Source organism: Tamandua tetradactyla, chromosome 4, assembly GCF_023851605.1.
Source record: "Tamandua tetradactyla isolate mTamTet1 chromosome 4, mTamTet1.pri, whole genome shotgun sequence".
In the NCBI taxonomy this organism is placed as follows: domain Eukaryota; kingdom Metazoa; phylum Chordata; class Mammalia; order Pilosa; family Myrmecophagidae; genus Tamandua; species Tamandua tetradactyla.
This window is the reverse complement of record NC_135330.1, coordinates 200,392,496-200,417,369: the sequence shown is the minus strand read 5'-3', so window position 1 is coordinate 200,417,369 and position 24,874 is coordinate 200,392,496. Positions and strand designations below refer to the sequence as shown.

The window sequence follows — 24,874 nt, the reverse complement described above, 5'->3', positions numbered from 1 at the left end:
TTACTAACAATACTATGACAACTTGTGTTTTGATAGATTTAGGAAGAAAAACTGATTTCAGCATATAGTTCATTCAGAAAGAATTTTTTCCCTTTGGGTATGTATGCTCTCTCCTGAGGCTACGAAACAATGTATTTTATTTTAGTCCACCTCTGATAGAACTGATTTTGGGGGGAAATTTATATACCCTTTAAAATTGAAAAGGAATACCATTTAAAATATGATGCTGATCAGTTCATTCTTTGGGAAATCAATAACTAAATTATGAATCATTCATTGAACTGGCCCTTCTCCTCCCTTAGAAACCTCACCACCCGCACGGCTGAAGCTGCTTGTCAGGAACTCTTAGCAGGAGGCAGGAGGCAGGAGGGGAGCTGCTGCCCGTGTCCCCAGGCTCTCCAGCCCCCGCCCCATTAGGTGCAAAGCGAGGACAAACGAGGACGCGGCATCCCGCAGCAGAGCCCCTCCTGCCGCCCGGGCGCACGGCCTCGCCTGCTGGGACAGGCTGGGGCCCCCTCAGAGGCCAAGGCCGTACACCCGGCGACAGGTCCCCGCTGCGGCCCAGCCGTCAGGGGCTCCGCGCCCACTACCGCCTTTCCCCGTAGATGGTAATTTTAACAAAAGGAACAGAAAGGGAAGCAGAAGGTTATTAAAATGCAGTCTGAGGACGGGAAATGACATTAGGGAGGCCGTTTGGAGGGTGGGCGCGCCGAGGGCGCCGCATTAGATTTGCTCGGCTTGATGAAGCACCGATGGCTACAATGTCGGTTCCAATTTATTTTTCTTTTCTTAATGCTGTTTATTATTTTAACTGATCATTTTCCCAGTGCTTTAAAGCTCTTCTCTTGTATCTGGCGCATGCAGATGGCACATGTCCCACAAACTGGACAAGTCCATGCAGGCAGCGTTGCGAGTCCTGGGGCCAGCAGCTCCGGCCTGCGAGTGGGCCGAGAGCTGCCCCAGCCGGGCCGCCTCCTTTACTTCCCAATGAAAATGGAAACGTGTGTTTTCAAAAAGATGCAAGTCAGCTTGCTGTTCCACGGACTCGGGGATCCCTGGTGTGTGAGCTGCACAGCAGCCCCTCCTGCAGCCCGGGCGCCCTTAGCACCATGCCAGCCCCCACCCAAAGCCCAGCTCCCAGAGCAGCGCCAGGCAGCGTGATTGCTGCTTTTTAGGATTTGGGGTGGATCTTTTATTCCCGGGTAGCAGAGGCTAATGCCTTACTCTGGGAGAAACGACTCTGAGAACCTCTCTGGAGCCTTCTGTTCTGTGTGCCTTGTATTAACCAGAAGCCCTCACTGTACATGCACACCTCCACCGTAGGGTGGAGAACACCTTGGTTTTATTTTATTTTCCATGTTTTCATAGAGAAAATTTACTGACTGTTTTATGAGATACCTTTTTTGTTCAGAAAGGTAATTAATGTTCACTTTTTATAGTAGCTCTGCTTTTGAAGATTAGCTCTAAAAGAAAGAGTTCCAAATTTCTGTGATGTATCAGGTTTCAAAAGCTGATTCTTTTCATCTTTTACATCATAATTATGAAACCCGCAAATTTAAGCCTTATGAGGGAAGATTTTGGGGGTCCAGTCTGCTTTCTTTTAGGTGGCTAAAGCTGGTTTCATTACTCCATTTAACTATAAAGCATTTTTCATTCTGTGGCTTTCGAAGCGATATTGAAACCAAGAGGAGCTTATTAAATGTGCATTCAGAAACTTGTTTGAACAAACTAGAGTTATTCTAGCAAACTGGCTTCCAAGGTGTTCGGGAGGGAGCCTTTTTATTTTCAGTGTGCCTATTTAGGGTGTTAGCTGGCTGCCACGACCAGCGCCCCCCCCCCTCCACGTGTAAATTTACAGACGTGTTCAATGAGTAGCACTTGCTCTGGAGTCTTAATTCTCGAGCACAATGTCGAGCCACTGAGTTGCCCCATTTCTCTCTGCTCAGCTGGACCACGGGTTTACCATCAAGAGATCAGGGTCTTTGGACTACTACCAGCAACCAGGAATGTATTGGATAAGGTATGAGACGGTGCAGCCCGACAGTCCGTGTTTCCATGGCAACGTGCTGGCAGACTCCATTAACCAGTTCCTTCAGTGGATAAACATGCTTTTGATTTGTGACCCAGTCCATATGCTGCTTTATCAGTTTCATTTTAATCTTGATTGAGATGCCACACCCCATCCCTTTCTTTCGCCTATCGTTCACACTGACATTTGCCAGCTTTCTTTCCATCGCACATGCTCAGTATCAGTCCTTCTCACGGTTAAAAGGACAGTATATTCACCGTCAAGAGCGGAGCAGCTCCCTGAGGTTGCCGAGCAAAACGCTGACTTCCGGCGTGCTTCAGTCCCCGGCAGAGGGAGAACAGCGCCAGGCGTGCGTCCCGCACGAGTGTATACTGTCATTTTAAAGCCATCCAGCCAACCGCGACCTTAGGTGGATGAAACAATGCATTTGTGCGTTAGTCCTCGAAGCTCCTCCGAGCGCAGTGAGCTGTAGAATGCATTGTGTGTGTTGGTCAGCTTGTGTTTTCAAATTCTCCGCCTTCTTGTTTTGTTTTGCTTTTGTTTTGTTGTTACCGTTCTCTCCCTGAAAATCCCTCTGTGTACTAGCCATTGCATGAACTGATATTTCAATATTTTGTAACTGTCAGATTATTTAGTTGACTGATGTCCTCAAGCAAAAGGGACTATGGGAAATATTGATTTTTTCTTAACTGGGTTAAGAATTACATCCATTCGTTTTCAATTCCAATCAACTTCCCTGGCCTTTCCCTCCAGGGGTGTTATTTATGTCTCTTTAAGTTGTCCACACACAGGGCAGTTTTGATGGTTTCAGAATGAACCCTGAGAAGTTCTGGGGAACCTTTTCTCTCCATCTCAGTGTTTCTGCAATGATCTCCAAGTGCAGCTCCACATCTCAGACTCTTCTGAGAATAGTTCCACCGATTTGGGTGTTTATGTCCCCCAAGTGATGGAGTAAATGGATAGGAATAGAGGGGTGGGCCTGGCATTCTGCCATGCATTCGACTGCTACAGTTTTACAAAACAAAAGAAAACAATGCCCTTGCTGGTGTGGGCAAGCAGGAGAGGCCACGCCTGGACAAACTATCCAGCTACACCAACGTCATGACCATTTCCACATCTGCTTAAAGCAAAAGAACACCCCAGCTTCAAGAAAGTGTTGACGTCAGCTTTACACAGGGTATCTGCGGCTTCTAGGCTACTATACTCGTAGAAGTTGCACATCGACGTTTGTGGGTACCCAAGTCATTTAGCTTTGTTGATGTAGAAAAAACCTTGTCTTATTTTGAATCCTTTTTTTGGGGGGACGGGGGTGTGAATTAATCATGATTTGCCTCTGTGCAGACTCTTCCTTTGGCCTGGTTATGTGGAAAATGAGCCATCCACCTCTTGCTTTTTACCAAGGGGTAAAGTACGTTCAGAACGTGCCAGGTCCCCACGCGCTCCCAGCGCATTTCTACAAAGCGCACGCCCCCTCCTGAGCAGCGATCCCTGCTGGGTTCGGCACCCAGGGCCTCTCGGGCTGCCCCCAGCGCGGACCCACCGAGGAGCGCTACCACCAGCTTAGTAGGAATTGAAGGACGCCATGCGCAGCCGTTCCTTCCTTGTATGTCTCCTGAGCTCAGGCATGTGAACCAAACCTATTTGAATAGAGCTGATGCACAATTAGAAATAGACATCTAGTTATAGTCCGGGATTGAATGGCAAGAGTCACCTATATAAATCCCTCTAATTTCACAAAAAGATAAGCCCTTAGAAAATTAAGATACTAGATTTGGGGGCAGCAGGGCAAACATGTAGTCACCGAGGGTTTCAAGGCCATCTGACCCAGACCCAGCCCCGACCAAACGGCCCATCCTTGAGGAGTGGGCAGGGCAGGCGGGAGGCGGCGCGCGCGGAGGCAGGAGCAGCGACGTGACGCCGCCCCTCGTGGGAGCTAAGCGGGGAGCGCTGCCGGACCCCGCCCGCGGGCTCGGTTAGGACGCTTTTGCTTTTTCATACCATTTGGCCCCGGGACGGGCGTGGCTGGGCGCTGGCTGCCGACGCCAGCCTTCCCGCTGGATTTTGGGGACGCCCAGGGATCCGGGGTCGGCCCGTGGGACTCCGAGATGGCAGGGCCGTCCCGGGCGCAGCCAGGAGGGGCAGCTGGGTGGACGAAAGCAGTATCAGACTAAGGCACACGCTAAGGCGCGCGGGAAGGGAGCATGTGGAGGTGAGTGGGGCGAGGAACTGGTGGGGTTCCCACGGACAGACGGCCGCAGCACGCGGGGTCTGCCCTGAAACACGGAGACGGGGCCGCCGGGACGCGGGGCAAGCAGGGAGGACCCCCTGGCAGAGGCGGCCCGCTGAGCCAGCGCTTCCCCCACCACCCGTGTCCCTGCGCCCTGGGTCCAGCCCGGGGCTGGCCACCCGCGCTCTCCCGCGACTGCCTCCGACGCGAAAGTTTGGGGCTTTAGGTGTAACACTCAGGGGAGAGAAGCTGCAAAGCCCCCCAACCAGGACTGCAGAGAAAGGAGTGGGGTTTGATTTGGCGATGGGAGGCAAAGGAGGGAGAGCAGAGCAGGGAGTTACTTGGCCCAGAAGCCAGAGGGAGAAGCGGCACCTCGTGGGCTCCAGGTCCAGGGCTGGGCTAGCACAGTGGCACCCTGCTGTGTCCTTCTGTCGCATGCTGGTTTTAGAACACCCCTAGGGAAGCCACCGCACCCACCTGCCCTTTAAATTTAATTGACTTGTTATTAGAAATGAGAAAGTGGCCATAGCAGTCGTTGGCTGCACATATCCTTGAAGTGAGAGTTCATACATTTTTCTGAGATTTTTGATGATGCAGCATTGATTGAAAATTATGTGGTGTTGGATTTATTTTGGCCTGGCTTCAAATTTTCCTGCCCTCTTTTTGATTTAAAAGCACCATCTACACTCTTCTGCGTCTCTAATCCTGCCATAGTTTGAGTGATTCCAAATGTCCCCACTGATTTTCACTGGTAGGCGTGGCCTCATCCGGTGTGAATGTGGAGGAAAGAAAACATCAGAAAGAACTTAGTGTAAGATTGGCACACTGTTATTCTATGAGGAAGGAGTATAAATGTCAGTACGCTGAAACCAGCTTTCTGGTACGTGTCAACCACATGATGCTTTTTGAAATGAAAAAATCCTGAAAATTGAGGTAAAACAAACTTGATGAAAGCGGTGCCGCCTAAGGAGGGCACGTGGTTCCGAGTCGGCGAGCCCGCCCAGCCTGTGCTGCGTCTGCCGCGGGACCGTGAGCAAGTCATGTCCCAGCTCCCACGTTCAGCCCCCCCATTTATAAAAGTGAGGAGAGGGCTAGCAGCCTTCCAAAGGTGTGGGGAGGGTAAAATGAGCTGCCTGAGACTGCAGCCCAAAGAACGGACTCGAAAATGACCGCTTCACATTGCCTTCACTTCCAAGAGGAAATGCGAGCACATTTCCCCTAGAAAAACTGGTCTCTCTTCAGATCTAAGCATTTGCCATTAAAGTGGAATCATGAACTTTTTGATGCTCCAATTAGTGCAAACTACTGAGTAGTTTACATGTTAGGTTTTTCATGAGCATTAAGGCATTAAATTTCCTGTAAAATAGCTATCGCCCCAAATCCTGATGAAGTAAGTTTCAAATATTAGCCGCAAGGGCAGGGACTGGCAGATCACCCAGGCCCCTGCTTGTGTTGAAAATAAACTTTTCTGGGAACCCAGCCCCGCCCGTCTGTGCACACACCGACTGGGGGTGCTTCTGCCCGGCGGGCATACAGAGCATCTGTGCCTGAGAACGGTGTGGCTGGCAAAGTCTCAAATAGTCACTGTCTGGCCCTATATAAACAGGTTAGAAAACCCCTGTTCTATGGGGGAAAATGTGTCTTAATTCGAAAGTGCCACCTATAAGCACAAATTCCATGAGGACCACAACTTGATTTCCTTAAAAGCTGCGTGTCCTCTGCTAATAAAATGCCTGGGACATAGTAGGCCTTCAATAAATAACTGTCAAATTGGTGAATAAATGAATGAACTTTCCAAAGAAGGGATCATTCATCTAGAGAAACCCTGATTCTTGGGGTAGATGTGTTTTTTATGAATTTGGGACATAGTGAGAAGTCAAACCATCTATGCAATGCCCTGGGACTGCCCCCCCACCCCATAGCAACCCAGGCTAAGTCTATTGGCAAAGCTAAAGATGGCTTTGTAGTAAAAGGAACTCACCCCTAACCTCACCTGCTTAGTAAGTTCTAAATTTTTTCATAGATTTCTTAAGGCAAATATGGCTGTGGTTGTTCCTAAGCTTACTAATGGGATGAAGTAAATGCAGAACAGCAGCTCGGCTCAGCTTGCCCACAGGGCTGTCCAGTCCCTCCAAGGCCTGAGCTCAGCCTCCAGCCGGTGGCTCTAATGACCCCATGGCAGAGCCAGGCCAGTTGGGGCCTCTGTTGAGAACCACGTGGCATGACAAGCCAGGGTTTAAGCAGGGTGGAGGGCAGGTGTCCAGCCTGCCAAGGAGATGGAAAGTGACCATGACCCGTCACACCCAGAACCCCTGAGCTTCCTTCCACGAAGGCCGCTTCACTTTAGGGAAATTCTATGTCATAGGCCCAGATACTCTAGGCTCCTGGAAAGATCTCAAAAGAGTATTAAAGCAAAACAGAACTGTCATAATCGTGACAGCAAGCCAAATAAAAGGAGGGAGGATATTTTAATCAATATGTCAGTTTAATTTTACTAGCAAGCAAAACATTTCCAAAAAGGCGAGCAAATCTTGACTCAGTTCCCACCAGAGAAGGGTGAGCGGGGAAGGGCCCTGGGGCTCACCCCAGCAGCTGCAGCAGCCAGTCTCCCAGGCAGTATGAGTAATGGGTTGGCTAAAAGGCAAAATGCAGAATAATGTTCTTTTATTAATGAAATGAAGACTGTTTGCAATGGCTGGCAATAAATTAAGATAAGCAAAAAGGGGAAAGCAGTCAACATTTGCCTCTGAAAAATGCAGTTACTTAAATCCAATAATTACTGACATGACAGAAAATGTTGACTCACAGCTAAAATGAGGCGTATTGCTTACAGATCCTGCACATATTACAGAAGGAAGTACTTTTGTCCCTGCACTGTAGGGCCTCTTGTTAGCTAAAAGAGAAACAGACCTGCCACAGTGGCGTGATAGTGATACTAATGCATGTGTGTGGATTCTATGGGTGAAGCTCTCCTGAGGGGACAAGCACTGCAGCCCCTTCTGTGTATGGACTGTGAAATGGGGGCTCGGCCTGGTCAGGAGACATGTCCCAGGCCACATAGTTAGCTGAGCTAGACGCGGCTCTCCCCACATCTCCCGGGAGCTGCTTCCCAGGGGCTTCGGTTGAAGCTTGCACACAAGCAGGCGCCTCCGGGGTAAGGCTGCTGCTCTGGTTCAGACTCCTTCATCCCTGACCTCCTTCCCCACGCCGTACTGTTCCTAGACGTTATGTAGATCGACCAGCTGGACATGCCGGATGTATTGACGGGATTTCCAGATCTCGAGTCAGAAATGAGAGGGTAGACTCTGCAAGCACTGCGTTCGGCTGCGATAGGGTCCTGGCCGCGCCCACTCGGAGGTGTCCGCAGCTCGGATGTGCCCTTGGCATGGGGCCTGTTTGTGTGTGACCGTCATTATGGATGCTCACTTCTCTAGAATTTCAAGCTGACCTGGGTGCAACCACCTGCGCAGCTGAGAAAACTGGCAGGGTTTGTCCCAGCTCTCAGTCTTCAGACTTGCTCTAGCAGCGCCTGAGGCTGTGATAGCCGAGAGCTCGGGGCCTGAGGTGGGCATGCCGTGTTTCCTCTGGGAGTGACAGGTTTATGCTAGCTAGTCTGCTTTCCTGGAACATTTTATTGGCTATTTGGTCTGTTTACCAGGCCCACTGTCGTTTAGCTCTCCCCCAGGATGTAGTATAATGATTACTACTGGGTGTATATTTTAAAGAACCCAGTGAGAGCTTCGTATTTGGTTACTACTAGTCAACTCCAGAATCCAGAGACATCTCTTGCTTGCCTGAACCTGTGATAGTTAACACTCAAGTGTGGTACTGCAGCTCTGCCCTCCCTCTCGCAGGCTCTTAACGAGGTGGAGGTTATGGGGGATAACCTGGGAATTCCGCGGCAGGTCTGATCATGTTGGGCCCAACAAACCATGCACAGAATAACTAATGAAAGAGTAGATCTGTGAGGAGGTGGTTGGGGGCCCCTCGAGCCTGTGGCTGGGGGAATAACCTCACTTTACGGGGAGTCAGTGGGGAGAGACTGTTGGCTGCGGTTTGACATCTGGGAATTTTGTGATTGATAAAGGGTAAAGCTGCGTTTCAGAAAAGCTGGAAAGGTCCCAGAACTTAAATTTCTGACGCGGTAGTTAGGGACAAATTCTATTTTAAATCTTTCTGAGGAGTGGCGTGGCTGCAGAGCAAATGGCCAGTCTGGTTACATATTTCATAACAATGTGTTTTTAAAAAGTATGTAATAACGTACCGTCTGATTTCTTTACTGACTTTACCTGTGTCCCAAACTATGTAAGGGAGCTACAGAATTCCATTGCAAAAGATGAACTGCATATATTTTAATGGAAAGTTAATTTTTATAGATTCAATTAAAATTCTAAGTATATCACAGGTGCCAGTGCTTACTGTGACAAGAAATTGGGTCACAATAAATGTTTGTTGAATGGATACATGCATCACTGTAAGAGAATATTAATTTTACCTAACATAAGAATTTGATCGCATCTGGAACATAACTTGTGTTCTTGAATATGGATGCTTAATGCATTTAACTATGCTTTTGTGTTATTTATAGAACTGCTTTGGGTTTCATTTTTCTGTTACCCAGGAAGCGGATACATAACCATGTAAAATATGTAGTTCTCTGTTAAGAACTTCCTTAATATGTCCACAGTCTGCTGAGCATTCCAGAAACGCAGAGAAGTTTTCAGTTCCACTCTAAAGAGTTTACATGGTATTTGGGAAATATGCATATGAACGTTAATAGGAGGCTAATGTGCAATTATGTGTCAAAAATTCGGTCGAGAAGATAGGTGCCTGAGGAATTCAGGAAGAAAAGGTGTGTTGCAGGAGATGAAACCTGATGGAGGTCAGGGAGTAAGAAAGCCTGTGCGGACAGGAGAGAGGGCAGTGCAGGGGGCACGGCTGGGGCCGGAGCGGAGGTTGGGGTGACCGGCCAGCGCTGAGAACCCTGCCAGCCGGGCTGTCTCGGGTGACCACGCGGGAAGGAAACCCGGATAGCGATGTCCCCCGCGCCGGGCCCCCCCCCGCCCCCTGTGGCTCTCAGGCTGTGCCTGCCTCATGTGCTCCCCACTGGGGACCCGGGGGCTCTCGTCACACCCCGCTGGGTGGGTCAGGGGTCCATCCTGGCCAGTCCTGGGGCCCTGGGCTGTGGAATGGGGGATCTGCTGACCGGGAAAGGGGACAAGGAGCCTGCTGGGGCCGGGGCATCGTTTTGAGAAATGGCAGAAGCTGGACCCTGGGAATTTTTCTGGCGAGCGCATTGTAAACACTCGGATGAGGAACTGAAAGGCAGCCTTGTGGGGACTGGCCTGTTGGCTCTGTGCAGAGAGAAACAGCACGGCCCCAGCTGTACTTTCCCCCATGGGTGTCCTTGTGTTCAGGGGGGTGCGTGTGCCCCATGCATGGTCTCGACCCCGTGGTGGCAGGTCACAGCTGCTGGGAGCCGCGGTGGCGGCCAGCTTGCTTGCCCCGGCCATGCAGGCTGTTTGGGAGCCCGGGGGGAGCCTCCCCAGCAGGAGACCCCTGGTCCAGGGCTGAGTGTTCAGGTAGGAGGCGCCGGACAAGGGGGTGGAGCCCACACGTGGGGGCCTGAGAAGGCGACAGGGCCATGGGAGAGCACCTCCGTGTCTCAGTGCAGCTGGGGGGGGGGGGTTGGCCCTGAATTCAGGGGGCGCGGCACATGGGGACCTGCCTGGGAGGGGGAGCAGCTGTGACCCCCGCAGAGCACGGGTTCCATCCCACTCGGCTGCGGGGCGGTCTTGTGCGGGAGGAGAACTGAGTTCTCTTCTCAGTTCGCAGTGTCCCCACATGCCAGTGCCTCAGCTTCCCTGCCTGAAATGACAGAGCACTGGACAAAGGCACTTCCTAAATTCTCCTCCAGCTCTCCTGGTCTGCACCCAACAGAGACAGCCTCACAGCCTTCCCCCACGCCTGTGAGCGTGACCAGCCTCTGTTACCGAGACTGAGGCTGGGAGGCTGCTGGTGGTCGCGGCAGGGGGAAGCGGCGGGGGGCGTCTGCACCCGGGCTTTGGCCACGGAGGGGACACTTTGTTCAGCCTCCAAGTAGGGACGTCTGCAGAAGTGGCGGGACCGGCCGCTCCCATGGGGACAGGGCATGGCCTTTTTTGGCCCTGCTCCCTGGAGGCTGAGGGGCAGGCAAGGAAGAGGCTGTGATTGCCCAGTGAGGGCCTAAGGAATGACTGTGGGCGCCCAGGATGAGCACCCCACACCCACTACGCGGCCTCAGGGCGGCTGGCCGAGTGCTGGCCTTTGTGTTCCTTACTTTTCTCTGGATGCAGTTACCTAATTTAAAAACCACACTGTAAAGAGAAAAGAAAAAGCCCTTACGTTGCTGGGAGCGTTTGCCATCCGAGAGCATCTGCACATCCCTTTTACCTGCGGCAGCTGCTGAGGGAGGAGAGGCTGGTCCCAGCTCCTTGTTCAGCAGGTGAGGGACCCGTGGCCGAGATGAGACTGCGCAACGCCCCCACCCACCCACCCAGCCCGCCGTCCTCCACACACAGGTGCGGCCAGTGCCAGGGCCTTTTTCCTTTTCTGAGAAGGTAGAAATAGAAACATTCTTCATGACTGAAAGCAGAGTTTATATTACTCTTGGAATAACTACAGAATGGTTTTCATGTAAGTCAGACTAAATAGACGTCTGTTTTTTACAAACATGAGACTCTACACAGAGAACATTCTCAGCTTGCTCTGAAAGCAATATCCCGTGTGTTGCGACTTTGCAAATGTTTTGAATAAAGTTAGGAATTTGGTTTTATGATGCTGAAAATATAAACTCAGTAGGTACAGGACAAAAAATATACATGAGGGTCTTAAAAGTTCAGCAAGTAAAAGACTCAAAGACGGACGTTTCAACAAAACACTCATTGAATCACTGATTCCGAGTCTGGTGGCCCAAGAGTACGTGATCGGAGTTGAGGTCGCCTGGCTGGGATGGTGTTCTGGGGAGCAGCCCTGGAATGGCCCCTCTCCAGTACCTCGTGCTGAGTTTTGACGGCCCTGGCTCGGACCTCAGGTGGCTGAGTGTGGCCTGGGCTGTAGGAGGCCCAGTTTTCGCTGTAGTTCTCAGAGCCAGGCTGGCTGTAAATTTATCTCTGTTCTTTGAAGAAGTTAATAGTAGATTTTCAAGGGTGGGAAATGGCAGCACGTATTTCCCCATAGAGGAAAAATAATCTCTGAAAAGCAGACTTGCCGCAGGCTGCAGCCGCTCGTGGAGGGGCTTTGGGACCTGGTGCCTGCAGCTTCCACCTCGGCTCCGTTGCCTGCTCTTGGGTCCTCCCTCTGCCTCTGTGGAGGTTATGACCCTTGGATTGGGGCTGCAGCTGCCCATCCTGGATCCCATCGAGTGCCCAGGGAAAGCGAGGCACAGGCCTGGGATCGACAGAATTGCATTGGCCCCTCCCTCAGTCCCATGGAAGTAGCTCTGCAGAGCGAGGGCCGAGGCTGGGATTTCTCTGGGTCTGAGTCCATGCACGGCATGTCCGGTTTCAGACACTGATGTCATTAGAACCAAGCCCGTCCCTGCCAGCAGCCCAGCCCCTCCCCAGTCAGCAGGAGCCAGACCATCCAGAGTGAGGGGGCCCGGGCATGGAGGGCAGCACGCAACGCGCCGGCCCCAGGAGCCGTGCCATCACTTTTCATCTGTTAGGCAACTACCCTGATCTGCGTGTTTGGGGGAGCTGCCCTGATCCACATGTGTTTGGAGGAGCCAGCTTTGATCCGCGCATGTCTGGGGGAGCCGCCCCGATCCGCGCGTGTCTGGGGGAGCCGCCCCGATCCACACATGTTTGGGCGAGCCGGCCTGGCCGCATGTGCTCATGGGCTGTGGGGGACGAGCTGATGGATGCAGAGCTGGGGAACATTGGGGTGGGGGAAGTGGGGTCTGGCACCCCCATCCTGCCCTGTCCCTGAGCAGCCCCCGAGGAGCTCTGGGGTCCATGTGGTCAGGACCTGCTCTCCGACCCCAGAGAGCTGACCCCGTTTGCTCGTGCGCCCTCGGCCTAACTGTCCTCTTTCTCCTTTTATGCCCCCGCCAGACCACCGCTCTTGATAAGGAGAGGCAGGTTTTCCGACGAAGACGCCACCAGAATGTGAGAACCCACAAGACGGAGCCCGCGCCCCCAGAAGTCACCTCGGAGTCCGAAGACTACTCCCCCAGCTCCTCTGAGACTGTGCGCTCCCCCAACTCGCCCTTTTAAGAAGACCCTTTACCGCGTCCCAGCTTAGCCCTCTGAGACCCTGAGATGTTTCCACGTTTATGTAAAACGGTTTCGCTGCTGCGTGTGGCCAGCGGTGGAGCAGGACATGTGTGTCCTGGTGTCTTTGTGGTGGTCTCTCTTTGCCCGGCGGATGGCCCGTGTTGTTTGTGAAGGTGGCACCTTGCTGCTGATATGGTCTTCAAAGGGTTAAGCCTGATTTGCAGTTTTTTTAAGGATAGAAGCAACAAATGTCTTCGCCAGCCTGGCTGGGGTCTGCAGTGTGTGACACAGCACATGGGAATCCTCTGAGTATGTAGCATTTTCCTGAGAACCCGCCGGGGCAGTGTCCAGGCCTGTGGCTCATGTGTTTCTTGACTTTGCTGCACGAGGTCAGGTCCCGGGTAGCACCTCGGGGCCCCTGTATGTGGGTTTAGAAAGCAGGTTTATAAATTTGGCACCGGCACCCCTCTTTCTCCTCCAGCACCCTCCTTCTCCCCTGGGGGTATGATGTCAGCTCCGTGTGTACCTGGGTCCCAGACAGGAGGGAACAGGGTGTGTGGCCGACGGCCTGCCCAGGAGAAGGTGACCCTGGTCCCTACCTCGTGTCCCTCTGGAGATGTGCTGCGTCCAGGTGGGCTGCCGTGGCACCAGCACAGACTCATGCGAGGCTGTGAGGGACACCCTGTCCCCAGGAGAGGCAGCAGGGGAAGGGCAGGGACATGCCCGGCGCTCTCGGGGGCTGCTGCTCCCGGGGGTTGCCCTGCCCTGCCCTGCTGCCGTGTGGGCCCTGCCATCTCGAGGTCGGGGCCTCCGCCAGGAGCAGGTGCTGCTCCGGGCGTGCACCTTTGGGCCACCTATGTGTAGAGTCCCCAGAAGAGCAAGATGGACGACCCAGGGGCCACCTGAGGGTGACACTCCTGCTCCCTTTGGTGACCCTTTCTGTGCCCTGTCTGAGCTGCCCAGAGAGGGACTCGTTTGCCCTCCCTGAGCAGCCGTGAGCCCTGGGCCTTCATGGCAGCCCCCGGGCTCCCCACAGTCACACTGCAGGAGGGAGGCTGCGCCCCTGCCTTGTTCAGTTGCAGGCGGCCTGGAAGCCGGGGACAGCGCGACCGGGCGCCCACTTTGCTGGGTGCCAAGATTTAGGGACATGGTGAGGGATGGCTGCCCCCAGCATCAGGAGCTGGGCAGGACTCACTGGCTGTTTTGACTTCTGCCCCCTGTAGAAGTGTGTAAACTGTACTTTGGCACCTGAACACCTTGCCCTTTGCGCCCGCACTCTCCAGTCCAGTCCCCGGCCAGGTGCGTGTGGGCTCGGGAGGCTCAGCCCGGCTGCAGACCTTCCCTCACAGCCCCGACTGTCCGCAGCAGTAGCCCTCCACATCTGGGTTTCTCCTCTGGGTCTGTGTGGGCCTCGCCCTTCGGAGAGTCCCCCTTAAAGCGTCCAGGAGGGAGGGAGGGAACCCAAAAGGGAGACACCGGGGGCTGCAGCCGCCCCTGCCCAGCGGTGGAGGGCCTCGGCCGGGGGCAGCGGTGCTGAGGCCGCGGCGGAGTCAAAGGTGACGAGACCGGCCCGCCCTTCCCTTTCCTTCGCCGTGGCTTCTGGCCCCTCATGTCCCTGGGCGCTCAGGTCGCTGCCGCCCGCCCCCCGCAGCGTCCTCCCGCAGTCACCCTGGCCTCCTCACAGCGCCCCCGAACCCCCCACAGCCTCCCCGGCACCCCCGCAGCCATCTGCAGCGCCCCCGCCTCCTCCGCAGTCACCCCCGGCTCCCCTGCAGCCGCCCCCGGGCCCCGCCCCCCGCAGCTCCGCTTTCTTGGCGGTGGGGCCACATGGCCGGACGGGCAGGTGTCCAGCGCCCCGAGGCCACACGTGGGGCGCACACAGGGCCCGCCCACCCCGCCGGCGCCCCCGCCTCGGCTCACAGCCCTCGGCTGGGTGGAGGAGCAAGTCCAGGGCGGGCTCCGCACGGACCCCCCACGCCCAGGCTGAGCTCTCTTTTTACGCCACTTTTCACGGACATATATATGTCCCTAAGCAGCGCGGCGGTCAGCGCCACCACCGCGCCTTCGTGCCCACGTGCGGCCAGCTCCTACAGCCGGGGACAGGGACATGTGACCAGCCATTTGGTATTTTCGAGGCGAGTTTGAGGTTCATCTTTTCAGTTCGGTGGTAGACTAGTTACGGCAAAGCCCCTTCGTCCTGCGTCCTGTAGACCGCTCTGTAGATGACAACTGTCCTTACTAACCAACACTCTTTTCTCAGCCTTTGTAGCGGAAATCATTTTCTTCATAATCGGTGAATGTGATATGCTCCCAATTGTTAGAAGGAAAAGTAAGGTTTCGGTCATTGAAAATGTTTTTACAGTAGCCCTCATCCACTTTCCACATGGTGCATATTAAGATAAGAGAGGGAGAAACGTGAATAAACTGCTGGAACCGCTCGGTGTCGTGTGTTTGTGCCTGCCCAGTGCCCGGGCCGGCTGGACGGCTGGGAGAAAGCGACGCACCGTGGAGCGAGGCGGCCCTTGCCGCCCTTCGCGGCTTCGGGTGCATGAAAGAAAAAGAAAGAAAAAAGGAAAATGGGCGTGGCGGGCACAGAGCAGGTGGATGACCCCCCCTGGAGCACGTGGCAGTGCGCCTGCATGCCGGCGAGGGGCCGTGGGGGAACAGCAGCCAATGGGGGCTGAAGATCGGTCAGCATTTCTGTGATAAACTTCTATTTCCAAAGGCGTTTGTTTGACCATAAAAGCATGCCCGGCTGCAGGCTGCAATGGGGGCCGGCGGAAGGAGGGTTTGTGTGTCCCCCACCCCCCACCCCCCACCCCAAGCGCTGGAAAGCCCGACCTCAAACCTGGGACCCTCAGTCCCGGGCTCAGAAATCTGCAAAGCATCAAGGTAGTTTTAGCATCATTATTTGGATGTGAGTTAAAATATATATATATATATATGATTCACCTGGCATGTATAATAGACAATATATCTTTCCTTGTAATTCATTAATTTTTTAAACTCCTTTGTGAAATTTTTGTCCACTGAGAGATTTTTTAAAAACTTGAAGTTGGTCAGTTCAAAGGCCATACTCTCCCTCGTGTTGTCTGCCATTTTCATTAGGAATTTGGGGGAAATGCTCTCAAACAGCCCCTTATTTTGCATGCAGTGACAGAGAATCAGATACATGCTTCCTGAAGAGACTCCTTTCCTCCTTCATCATCACATTCCTCGAAGTCGTTCTAGCTTGTTTGGGAAAACAGTGGCTTATAAGCACTTCCAAAATGAACATATTTGTCAATACAGAAGCGACAAAAGTCAAAGTAACACACATTACCCTTTTATTTGTTTGGAAGTAAATAAACAAAGCTTGAGGAAACTCTGAACATTTGGTAACTGCAGATGTGCTTTAAAAATTGGCCCAACAGTGCTTAGGCATGAAATGGTAACCAGTGGGCCCCCAGGACTGCCCAGAACAAACTTTTAACTTGTTGTATGGAATTACACACTGGAGGAGGAGGCACTTTTCAGCCAGCCTTTTATTCAGCAGTCATCTCAAATATGCAATGTTCATCCAGTTAATACTGGTCGTAAACTGATGGGAAACAGGAAGTTCACTTAGCACGCGTCTGCTTGGGAATTTTGTGCCTGTGTCTCGAGTGTGTGTGTGTGTGTGTGTGTGTGTGTGTGTGTGTGTGTGTGCGCGCACGCGCATGCGTGTGGCTTCTGCATCGAAGGGGCCCCGAGCATTTATCAGTGAGCGTCTAGGTGGCAGGTGTTTGTAGCATCAGGGTTTCTAATACCTACAGCCCGTGGAGACAAGCGATCCCCTTTCATTCTTTCTCCCTAAGGGAAGAGCAAGCTCTAAAATGAAACAATCCCCGCAAATATCGTCAACATCTTTTTTTTGGTCAATTAAATTGAGACCCTTAGTTGTTGCTTTAGTTATAAAACTACACTTTTGTCTGTGATATACTTTATTAATTTAAAGTAGGTCATAGCTCTAAAGGACCTCCCTTTAGAGTTTCAAAAGGAAGTAGACTTTTAAAAGTGATGATAAAGGTAATCTAATGTCAATTCATTCCTGTCCAATCGAATGTGGTGAGAAAAAGACCTTGTGGAGTTCCCTAGAGACAATTTCTCACCGGCCATTGACGTGACTCTCCCGTGTGTTTTCAGAAACACTAAAAAGAAATTGAAACTGGCCCAGGGTTAGGGTCAAATCCTCAATAACTATTTTTTTTTTTAATTTTATAAGGAAATTAATAATAGCCTTTTCCATTCTGGCTGAAAGAAAACTATTAAAGGATTAGTTGAGTGTGAAATTAAATAGTATTTTGCTCATGCATACTAAAAAGGGGAACTTGGTTCATTTCAACAAGTTTCTGAAAGGTTTCCATTTGGTGCAAGGGAAAAAATTCTGTTTCCTCTGAAAATACTGAACTTAACAGATTCTGCCTGCATCAGACGGCGGAGGTTAGTCGCTGATTTTCAGAATCCTAATGAAATAACTTTCAAATGATTTGTATCCATGATGAAAGCTGTAACGAGACCCAAGTCTTTCCCAGCCCCTCAGTTTATGATAATAAATGTAGGTGAACTTGGAATGAAATAATCTGTGATATATGATGTTCATTTATCAACTGAGCTTTTTTGATGTCACTTGTTTTTATGTAAAACATGTTCTTAAAATGAATAAAATAGTAGCACTCGGTGTCTGAACTACGACGTGGAACCCTGGCTGCATGTCTTCTCCTCAGTTTACTCTGCCACAATGGAGTAAAATTTCATTTTAGTTCATTTCACAATTGATGCATTCAGTCCGTGAAGGAATACCCAGCTGTGTGCTTAGGGGGAGTTCCCGCTAAGGAGGCTTAAACATTCGTCATGCGGCCACGCTGCAGGGTTCCCACATGTCCTGCGTTGCAGAATGTGTTTCACAAGCATAATTCAAAAACAACTATTCCAAAAATGTCCCTTTTCCTATACTACCTTCCTGCCTGGGCCAGGGCCTTGGAGAGCATGGAGAAATCGACTCCCACTCAGCCCTGTCCTGTCCTCCGGCCTGTGCGTGGACGCTCTGTGGAGAAACCGAGTGCAGACTCAGCCTCTAGCCTGTCATTAGCTTCCCTTTCCAGCGCCTTCCCCATTGTGCAGTGTCGGCCTTAGAGAAAACTGCAGAACTGTACAATGGAACCAAGTTCCTCTCCAGGTGAGGATTTTGATGCCAGGGGAGTGAAAAGTCAGCTGGCGAGAGCGCCTGCCAGCCCCTTGGCGTTCTATGAAGCGCGGGAACTTTTAAGTTCAGCACCACCCGCGCTCTGTCCCCTCTGCTCCTCTGTGGGAAAGCCACTGGGCGCTTTCTAGGCTGTTCCAGCCACGGCTGTTCCAGCCACGGCTGTGAGACGTCGGCCTCCTAAGGATCAGAACCTTCTTCTGAGGTTGGCAGCTCCTCCGGAAACCTGCCGTCAGAGAAGCGGACCCCGACGGGAATCCTCAGACGCCAGCAGGTCCGGGATTGAACATGAGAAAACTGCCGTGTTTGGAAACCGAGGGCGAGCCTTACCCCCCTGGTAAGGCCGCTTAGGACGCACACGTAAGGCAGTGAAGGGTGCGGAGGCAAATGCGGGGCAAGACTCAGGCAGAGAAGCATCCTGAGAACGTCCCTGTAAGCTCTGAAATGGGGTCCCGGCTTTGCGCTAATGTGCAGGTGGCTGTGTGCCCCCCACACCAGGAGGCCCTGGGAGGGGGCGGGGGCCACGGCTGGCCAGCTGGGCTTGCCACATGCACGCTGGCCATCAGCACAGGACAGATGTCCCTGCCAGCTTGCCTGCACACCCAAACCATCCCTCAGAGGTGTCCTAAGGGCCAACCGCGTGGAAGAGCTTCACGTGGGCATAGACAATAGAGGGGAAAACCAGGTCCTTGTCCACCACAGGCCAGAAGGTTCTAAGGGCAAGAACACGGACCACCTGGAAGGGGCACCCTTTGGCCCAAGGTTCCGGCCCGGAGCGCAGACAGCACACTCGCACCCCTGCTGGAGGAGCTGCCTGCCATCTGCCCTGTGGTGGGCGCCCAGCCCTGTCCCGCCAAGTCCTTGCCCAGCTGCAACGGGCACAAGATTTCAACCTCTTCCCGTGGGCCAACGCTGCATGACGCCCTCGAATCCAACTCGTCTCACCGAGGACCTCCTGGGAGGGACACGCTGCGCAGGCTGAGGTGAGAGGCCATGACTTCTGCTCCCCAGAGCCTCAGCCTGGTGAGGGGCCTTCCGGCCAGGGTCCACAAGGCAGGGCACTCCCAGCTTATCGCTCCCACGTGGCTGAGCCAGGGTGTCTGGGTGCAGCACCCTCCCGGCCCAGCGGGCACCAGCCTCCCAGCTGCACCTTGTGAATCGGCTCAGATGCACCCTTGGAAAACTTGTGAGGACAGAATAACAGAGGGGCGGAGCTCCGAGACAGACGTGTTCTCAGTCTTAAAGCCTGGCATGTCATTAGGAGAGTCTAAAGGAAAGAAAAACAGCTATGGCTATGGCACCTCAGAGTGCCACCCGGAAAAGTACTTGGCGGGGACCACAGAGCAGGGCTTCGGGTCCGCAGACCTCCTGCCAGTTTAAATAAGGAGAATCCAGGGGTGGGGCAGTGCTTAGAATGTTCTAGTTCCCATCCTGACATGTAAGATCCTCCCAGGCAGACACGCCCAACCACCTGGGAGGACACGTCCCACCCTGGGCAATGTTCGTCCCTTACACAGTTCAGGGCCTGGAGGGGCCCAGGACCAGCGCGCTAGAGGCTTGGGGTCAGCCTGGGAAGGTCCTGGGGCTCTGGACCTCACGGGCCAGGGAGCAGGCTCAGGCAGCAGCCTCTGTGCACCCTGTCCATGCTTGCAACAGCCCCAGAGGCTGGTCCCCCAGCTAACTAAGGAGGGGTAGAGCAGGGGCTGCTCCTGGGGGGTGGCGACCCCAGGCGCCGGCTGAGACCCTGGGATCCCAAGTTGTCCTTCCCAGCAGCTGACACAAGGTGCAGAGACGCTGTCCAGACACAAGTCTTCCAAGGCTGCCAGCTCCCTGCGTACCAAGGAAGACTGGTCCTGCTGGGGGGTGGGAGATGTCAGACAGAGAGTAAGAGAGCCACCCAAATCACCATGAAAATAGCTCTCTCTTTCCTTCTTCCTGAGCAGATCCACGTTTCACCTCCCCTGCAGCAGGTGATCCCTAAAGCTCCACCCAGGAGAGGATTCCTGATCCCATCAGCATTACCTGCTAATGTGCTGGGCGCTTCTGATGAAGCGTGGGCTGGTCAGCACTGGCACATTGCTCAGAATATGAGATGGCTTTCATTTCAACAGGTAAATCAAGGCCCAAACCAACCCAGACATTTTCGACTTCCTCTGCTGACCTGACCCCCTCTGTCCCTGACACTGTGTGTACTCCATTTTAATCACACTGTCTGAGCCTTCTGCTTTCTTGCTGAGTCCACTCTTTTTGCTTCAGGAACAGCCTCTGTCCTTTCTGCTTACTTTATAGAGAAGGTAACAACTCACATTGGTTCTTACATGAAAACCGGGTGGGGAGGGCGCTCTCCCATGCAGCACCACGTCTGCTGCGAGGGCCCTGCCCACTGGGTGGGCTTGGGTGGCCCTGAAGTGCCTGCACAGCCACGGTGGATGAGCGTGGCCGCCCACCGCACCCTCCCAGGCCCCTCCTCGGGGAGCCCCTTAGGCCGGTCGGGCAAAAGCAGCCAGGGGTAGCCTTGCTGGAGCCGAGGGGCAGCACTGCAGTTTTTGATAATAAATGATGGTGGAGCCGAGGAGACCAATGCAGCCTCCAAGAAAGGTTTTGTTTTTGAGAGGGGATGAGCCTGGACTTCGGAGGCTGAGAAGAAGCCACTGTGCAAAGAGCTGAAAACACAAGGCTTCTCTGAGCCATCTCTGCCTGCATGTCTCCCTTCCATCAAGTCAAAGACGGAGTCCCGACCTTCCTGCCACCAGCCTGCCCATCCCTGTGGGTGCAGGGTCAGTTGGAGCCCCCCACTCCGGAGCAGCGCCTGGGTCCATCAGTTCTTCCTTCTGGACCCTCACGGCGGTCCCCCCACCCCGTCCGCCCTTCAGTCCTGCTAGCCCTGCTTTGGGCTCCCAGCACCGCGACTCTTCACATGCGTCGCAGTGGGACATGTATTTGTGTGGTGTGTGAAGGTGTGACCCCCATGGAGACACCAGCCACTGCGGGAGGAGCAGGGCCTCCGCATCCGGAAGCAATGGTGGAAAGTGCTTTTGTCTAATGGGCATGATCCCAGCGCACTGCGCAGAAAACCAAGAGTGTTGTAGGATCTGTACAAATGGAACCACTGTGAATCTGGACTAAGAAGGACAAACTGAAGGGAAAATGTCTCCAAAGGCAGAACCATGGAAGCTAAGGTCTGGAGCCAGGAAACTTCAGGCCAGGGGAGCGCGCCCACCCACGCACGCGGGGAGGGGGTTTGCCTCCCACCTCAGGCACGGTGGTGCCTCCCCAGGCCCGGAGGGGGTGGAGCGCATAGACGGGGTGGGGGGGGGCAGTTATGTGCACCCAACAACCAACAGCAGCCCCCGGGGACAGCTCCTCAGGGATGATCTGACCGTGGCTGGTGAAGAGAGGAGTGGAGAGGACAGGCTCCTTTCCTCGGCGCCGACGAGTAGGTGCTGCTGAACCAGAAAGAAAAGAGCAGTTGAGGAAGCCCAGGAGAGAGCCTGAAACCTGAACACTTCCCCCGAAAAGCAGCAGTAGCTGGGCACACGGGGGGTTGTGCTGCGCAACTGGGAGGAGGCGAGAAGCAGGAGGGCGGCGGGAAAGCCGGCGGCATGCGCGCGCGGGCGGCGGGTGCGGGCAGGCGCGGGCCGCAGTGACTCGCGGTCCTGACCCCGGCCGCGCGCAGGGGCGGGGGAGGCGGCTCCCTGCAGGGCAGCGCCGGGGCGGTGTCGGGGCGGCCCTCACCTCTCGGTCCCAGCGCGCTCCAGCCAGGCGTGGGTGAGCACGGGGCGCTGCCCGGGCTGACTGGTGTAAAGCCAACGGGGGGGCGCGGGGCCGGGGGGTGGACGGGGGGCCGGGGGCCGTGTCCGTTCGAGCAGGTAACAGTTCGGGCCCTCGAGCTGCTTACGGGTCACCTGAAAAACAGAGCAGGGGGCGGGGCTCAGATGCGCAGGGTCCCGCCTGCTGACTCAGCTCATCCCCAAAGCGCGCGCTTTCGGGGCGGGCCGGGGCGGCTCGGCGGCAGTTCCCGCGGGAGACCCGGGCTCCGCTCCGCCGCCGCCCGTGTGACAAACGCGGCAAACGCGTTGCTCCGGAGGCGAGGCCGCCGGAGAAGCCGCGGTTAGGTTCTGCCAGGGAAGCCACAGCCGCCACCGCAGCCTCGAGTGGCCGGTGACAGCGCGGGGGGGCCCCACCCCGGGGGGGCCCCACCCCCCACCCCCACCCCCCACCCCCACCCCTCCAATTCCTCCCTTCTCCCCCGCCCCTTCCCTTCCTCCCTCCCCCCGCCCCTCCCCCTTCCCCGCCCCTCCCCCCTCTGACCTTCTCCCCCCCACCCCTCTCCTTCCTCCCTCCCCCCTGACCTCCTCCCCGCCCCTCCCCCTCTGACCCCCCTTCTGACCTCCTCCCTTGCCCCTCTCCCTCCTCCCTTGCCCCTTTCCCTCCTCCCCCTCCTCCGCGGTCCTCCCCCAGCTGCCTCCGGCTGCACACCCACCCCAGGTCCCAGGCACACCCAACTGAGAACTTGAAGCAATCCGTTTCTGACTCTTCAGCCATTATGGTTCTCTCGTAAAATCGACTGGTCTGAGAGCAAACCTTTGGCGTTCTCCTTTGCCACCCACCCCATGATCTTCCTTCTATTTTATTAAAAATAAAACAACTCGGGACATGTAAACTCCCTTCCATTTCATTCACACAAATGTCCAGTAAAAAATTTAATTTACGCTTGTAATTACTTTTCAAAATCTAAAATGTTTGTTACAATCAATTTTTGAAATAATAATAGTAATCATACCTCAATTCAGAAGAAAAATTGGTACTTAGAACCTTAAGGTCACAGGAAATTTAAAACATCTAAACTTAATACACATATATATCTGTTTTGCAGGAGTGATCATAAAAGATAATGGTGGGCATTAAATAATTTCATGGATACGTTTAAAAGAGTGAATAACATTTATATTTGAATTGTCATATTTCATAGTGTGCCAGGAAATCACATCCTTTGCAATTACATACACTTTTGATTAAAAAAATAAAATCCGCTTAGACGTCAACTGAAAATTGTGGTGGGGGCACAAAGGTTTTCAAAATCAGTTTCGGGATGAATGTGGAGAGCCTCGCGTCACAGACCCCGCCGCGCCCCCGCCCGCCGCGCTGCGCCCTTCGCAGGTGGTTCTGTCCGAACCCCGCCTGGTGCACGCAGCGCTGCCCTTTCTTTCCAGTGCCAAGCAGGTGAGGAGGCCCAGGTGCGGGGCGGAGCATTCCCAGGCACTGCTGGCAGAAACCTTTGAAGGTCCTGAGCACGGAGCCCCTGCATTGTCCACCCAATTCGCGGCTGCCTTTGTTCCCCGCAGACACAGGGCCTCACCTCTGCGTCTTGGGTTTCATGGGCTTCTCCTACTGCAAACCGGGTGCTCTCCTCCACGGCGCCGCCCACCCCTGGCTCTTCTCCCTGTCCTGCTGAATTGGAGCTGCAAAAGCTTCGTGTCAGCTCCAATGACTGTTTAACACAAGACAACCTTGGTTGGGTCACCCCAGCTTGCCCAAATGCCCACCTCCTGCTCCTTGAGCAAACGCTTTGCCCTGGTTGCAGCCCTCCCTTCTCTGCCCCACCTGAACTCTCCTGAGCCCACCTGAGCTCACCTGGGCTGCTGGCCGTTCGCCCAACTGTTCCCATCCTCCACACCCTGGCAACCAGCCATGGGCTGCCCTTCCCAAGCTGGCCGCTCCGTGGACCCTGGGGCCTGCTCCCCGCAGCTTCCTTGAGAGGACCCGGGTCCCTGCAGGGGGAGGCCGGGAGGAGGGCAGCGTGTCGGTGCGAGGGGCCCTGGAGTCCACAGAGTTTCAGGCTCGGGCCCTGCCCCGGCACATGCCAGCAGCACAGACCTGGACCAAGCAATCACCCCCACTGCACCTCAGTTTCCCCATCTGAAAAATGGGAGTAGCAGCTCCTACTCGTAGGCTGGGCGTGAGGGTACTGATGGAGACGCGTGGGAAGCTCGCCCTGTAGCGCCTGGCATCGTAAATGGCCAATAACGATATTATTATATATGGCAGCTTCCCATCTGCGAGTTGTGTTCAAAAGCGCGGCCAGGACTGCAAGGGTTTTCTCTTGCATTTAGTGGGAAATATTAATGTAACTCTTCCCTCAACCAGACACTCTCCACTAATATTTTACAAATATAATTTTTGTTATATTTAAAGTTTCTGGCTAGAAATCCTTTATATCCCTTTCCTGAGTTGTGAATTTTTGTGGAACTCCAAAAATTAAAGGAGCGTTCTTTCTCTAACAGTAGTCCTAAACAAAATCATTTGTTTTATTTCCACGACTTGAGTTTCTGCTTCGGGACGTCTTTCCATGGGCGCGTTTCTGGGGCCGCGGCCTCTCCACGCGCGACAGGCACACCAGCTTTGAGGCTCAGCTTCCAGGATGGCTCTCGGCTCTCGGCTTTGGTTTGCCTCATCCAGGGTCACTGGGTCCCAGGCCTGACACAGCCATGTGGCATCGACTGCCCCACTCCTGCCCCGGCCTCAGTTACACAAACAGGAGATACCTGTGCTCCCGCACCGCACCATGGCGGGTGATGGAAGGCTTCAAATTCCTTATTAGAAACACCCCCGTGGGCTTCCTATGGGGTTGCTTTCCCAGGTTATTACAGTGCCTGTACTGCAGGGAAATGAGAATTCCACCTGCCTCCTCGTCCCACGGGCTTCTCCTGCCTTTGGAGGCAATTCGACATCCAGGCAGGGGACATTTGTCTCCTGTTTCCCCTCCTTTTCACTCTAAGCTGAGGGCGGGAAGTCAGTTTCTCAGACCATCTGCTTCTACTAATGGAGCGGAGGCCTCCGAAGGAGATGATGTGGCACCCTGGGGAGCCAGTGTTGGGACCCAGCAGAGCGAAGGAGGGCTCGCTACATGCAGCTCAGCACACGCATTTGGGAGCAGAAAGGAAGAAAGGTGCTTCTGGAACTAATACAAAGCAATGAAGTGCCTGTGGTTGGAGAACTAACCTGGGACATAAACTGGAGAATTCCATTCCTAAGTGACCTTGGACAAGTCACTTCTCTTCATCAAAATAATCCTTGTGTCTGTGCATTTGTGCTGGGTGTGCGTCAATTATCTGCATTTTGGCTCACCTGAGGCAAATCTT

The 24,874-nt window shown here is 54.0% G+C and overlaps 1 protein-coding gene and 1 long non-coding RNA gene across 4 annotated transcripts in view; one reads left to right on the top strand and one right to left on the bottom strand.

Moving 5' to 3' along the window:
- The window catches only part of DCLK1 (doublecortin like kinase 1), a 287,967-nt gene extending 273,640 nt beyond the window's left edge, over positions 1-14,327 (top strand). For all 3 annotated transcript variants that reach the window (XM_077159033.1, XM_077159032.1, XM_077159034.1), the window contains one exon: positions 12,350-14,327. In XM_077159033.1, coding sequence (XP_077015148.1) covers positions 12,350-12,511 — 162 coding nt within the window. In that variant the 3' untranslated portion in view covers positions 12,512-14,327. The remainder of the gene's footprint in view (positions 1-12,349) is intronic.
- Positions 14,328-15,820: 1,493 nt separating this feature from the next.
- LOC143681741 (uncharacterized) lies at positions 15,821-21,177 on the bottom strand. The gene is made up of 2 exons (XR_013174808.1): positions 21,113-21,177; positions 15,821-18,999 (listed from the first exon to the last, which is right to left on the bottom strand). It is a non-coding gene; the product is annotated as an uncharacterized LOC143681741 (long non-coding RNA).
- Positions 21,178-24,874: the final 3,697 nt, after the last annotated feature.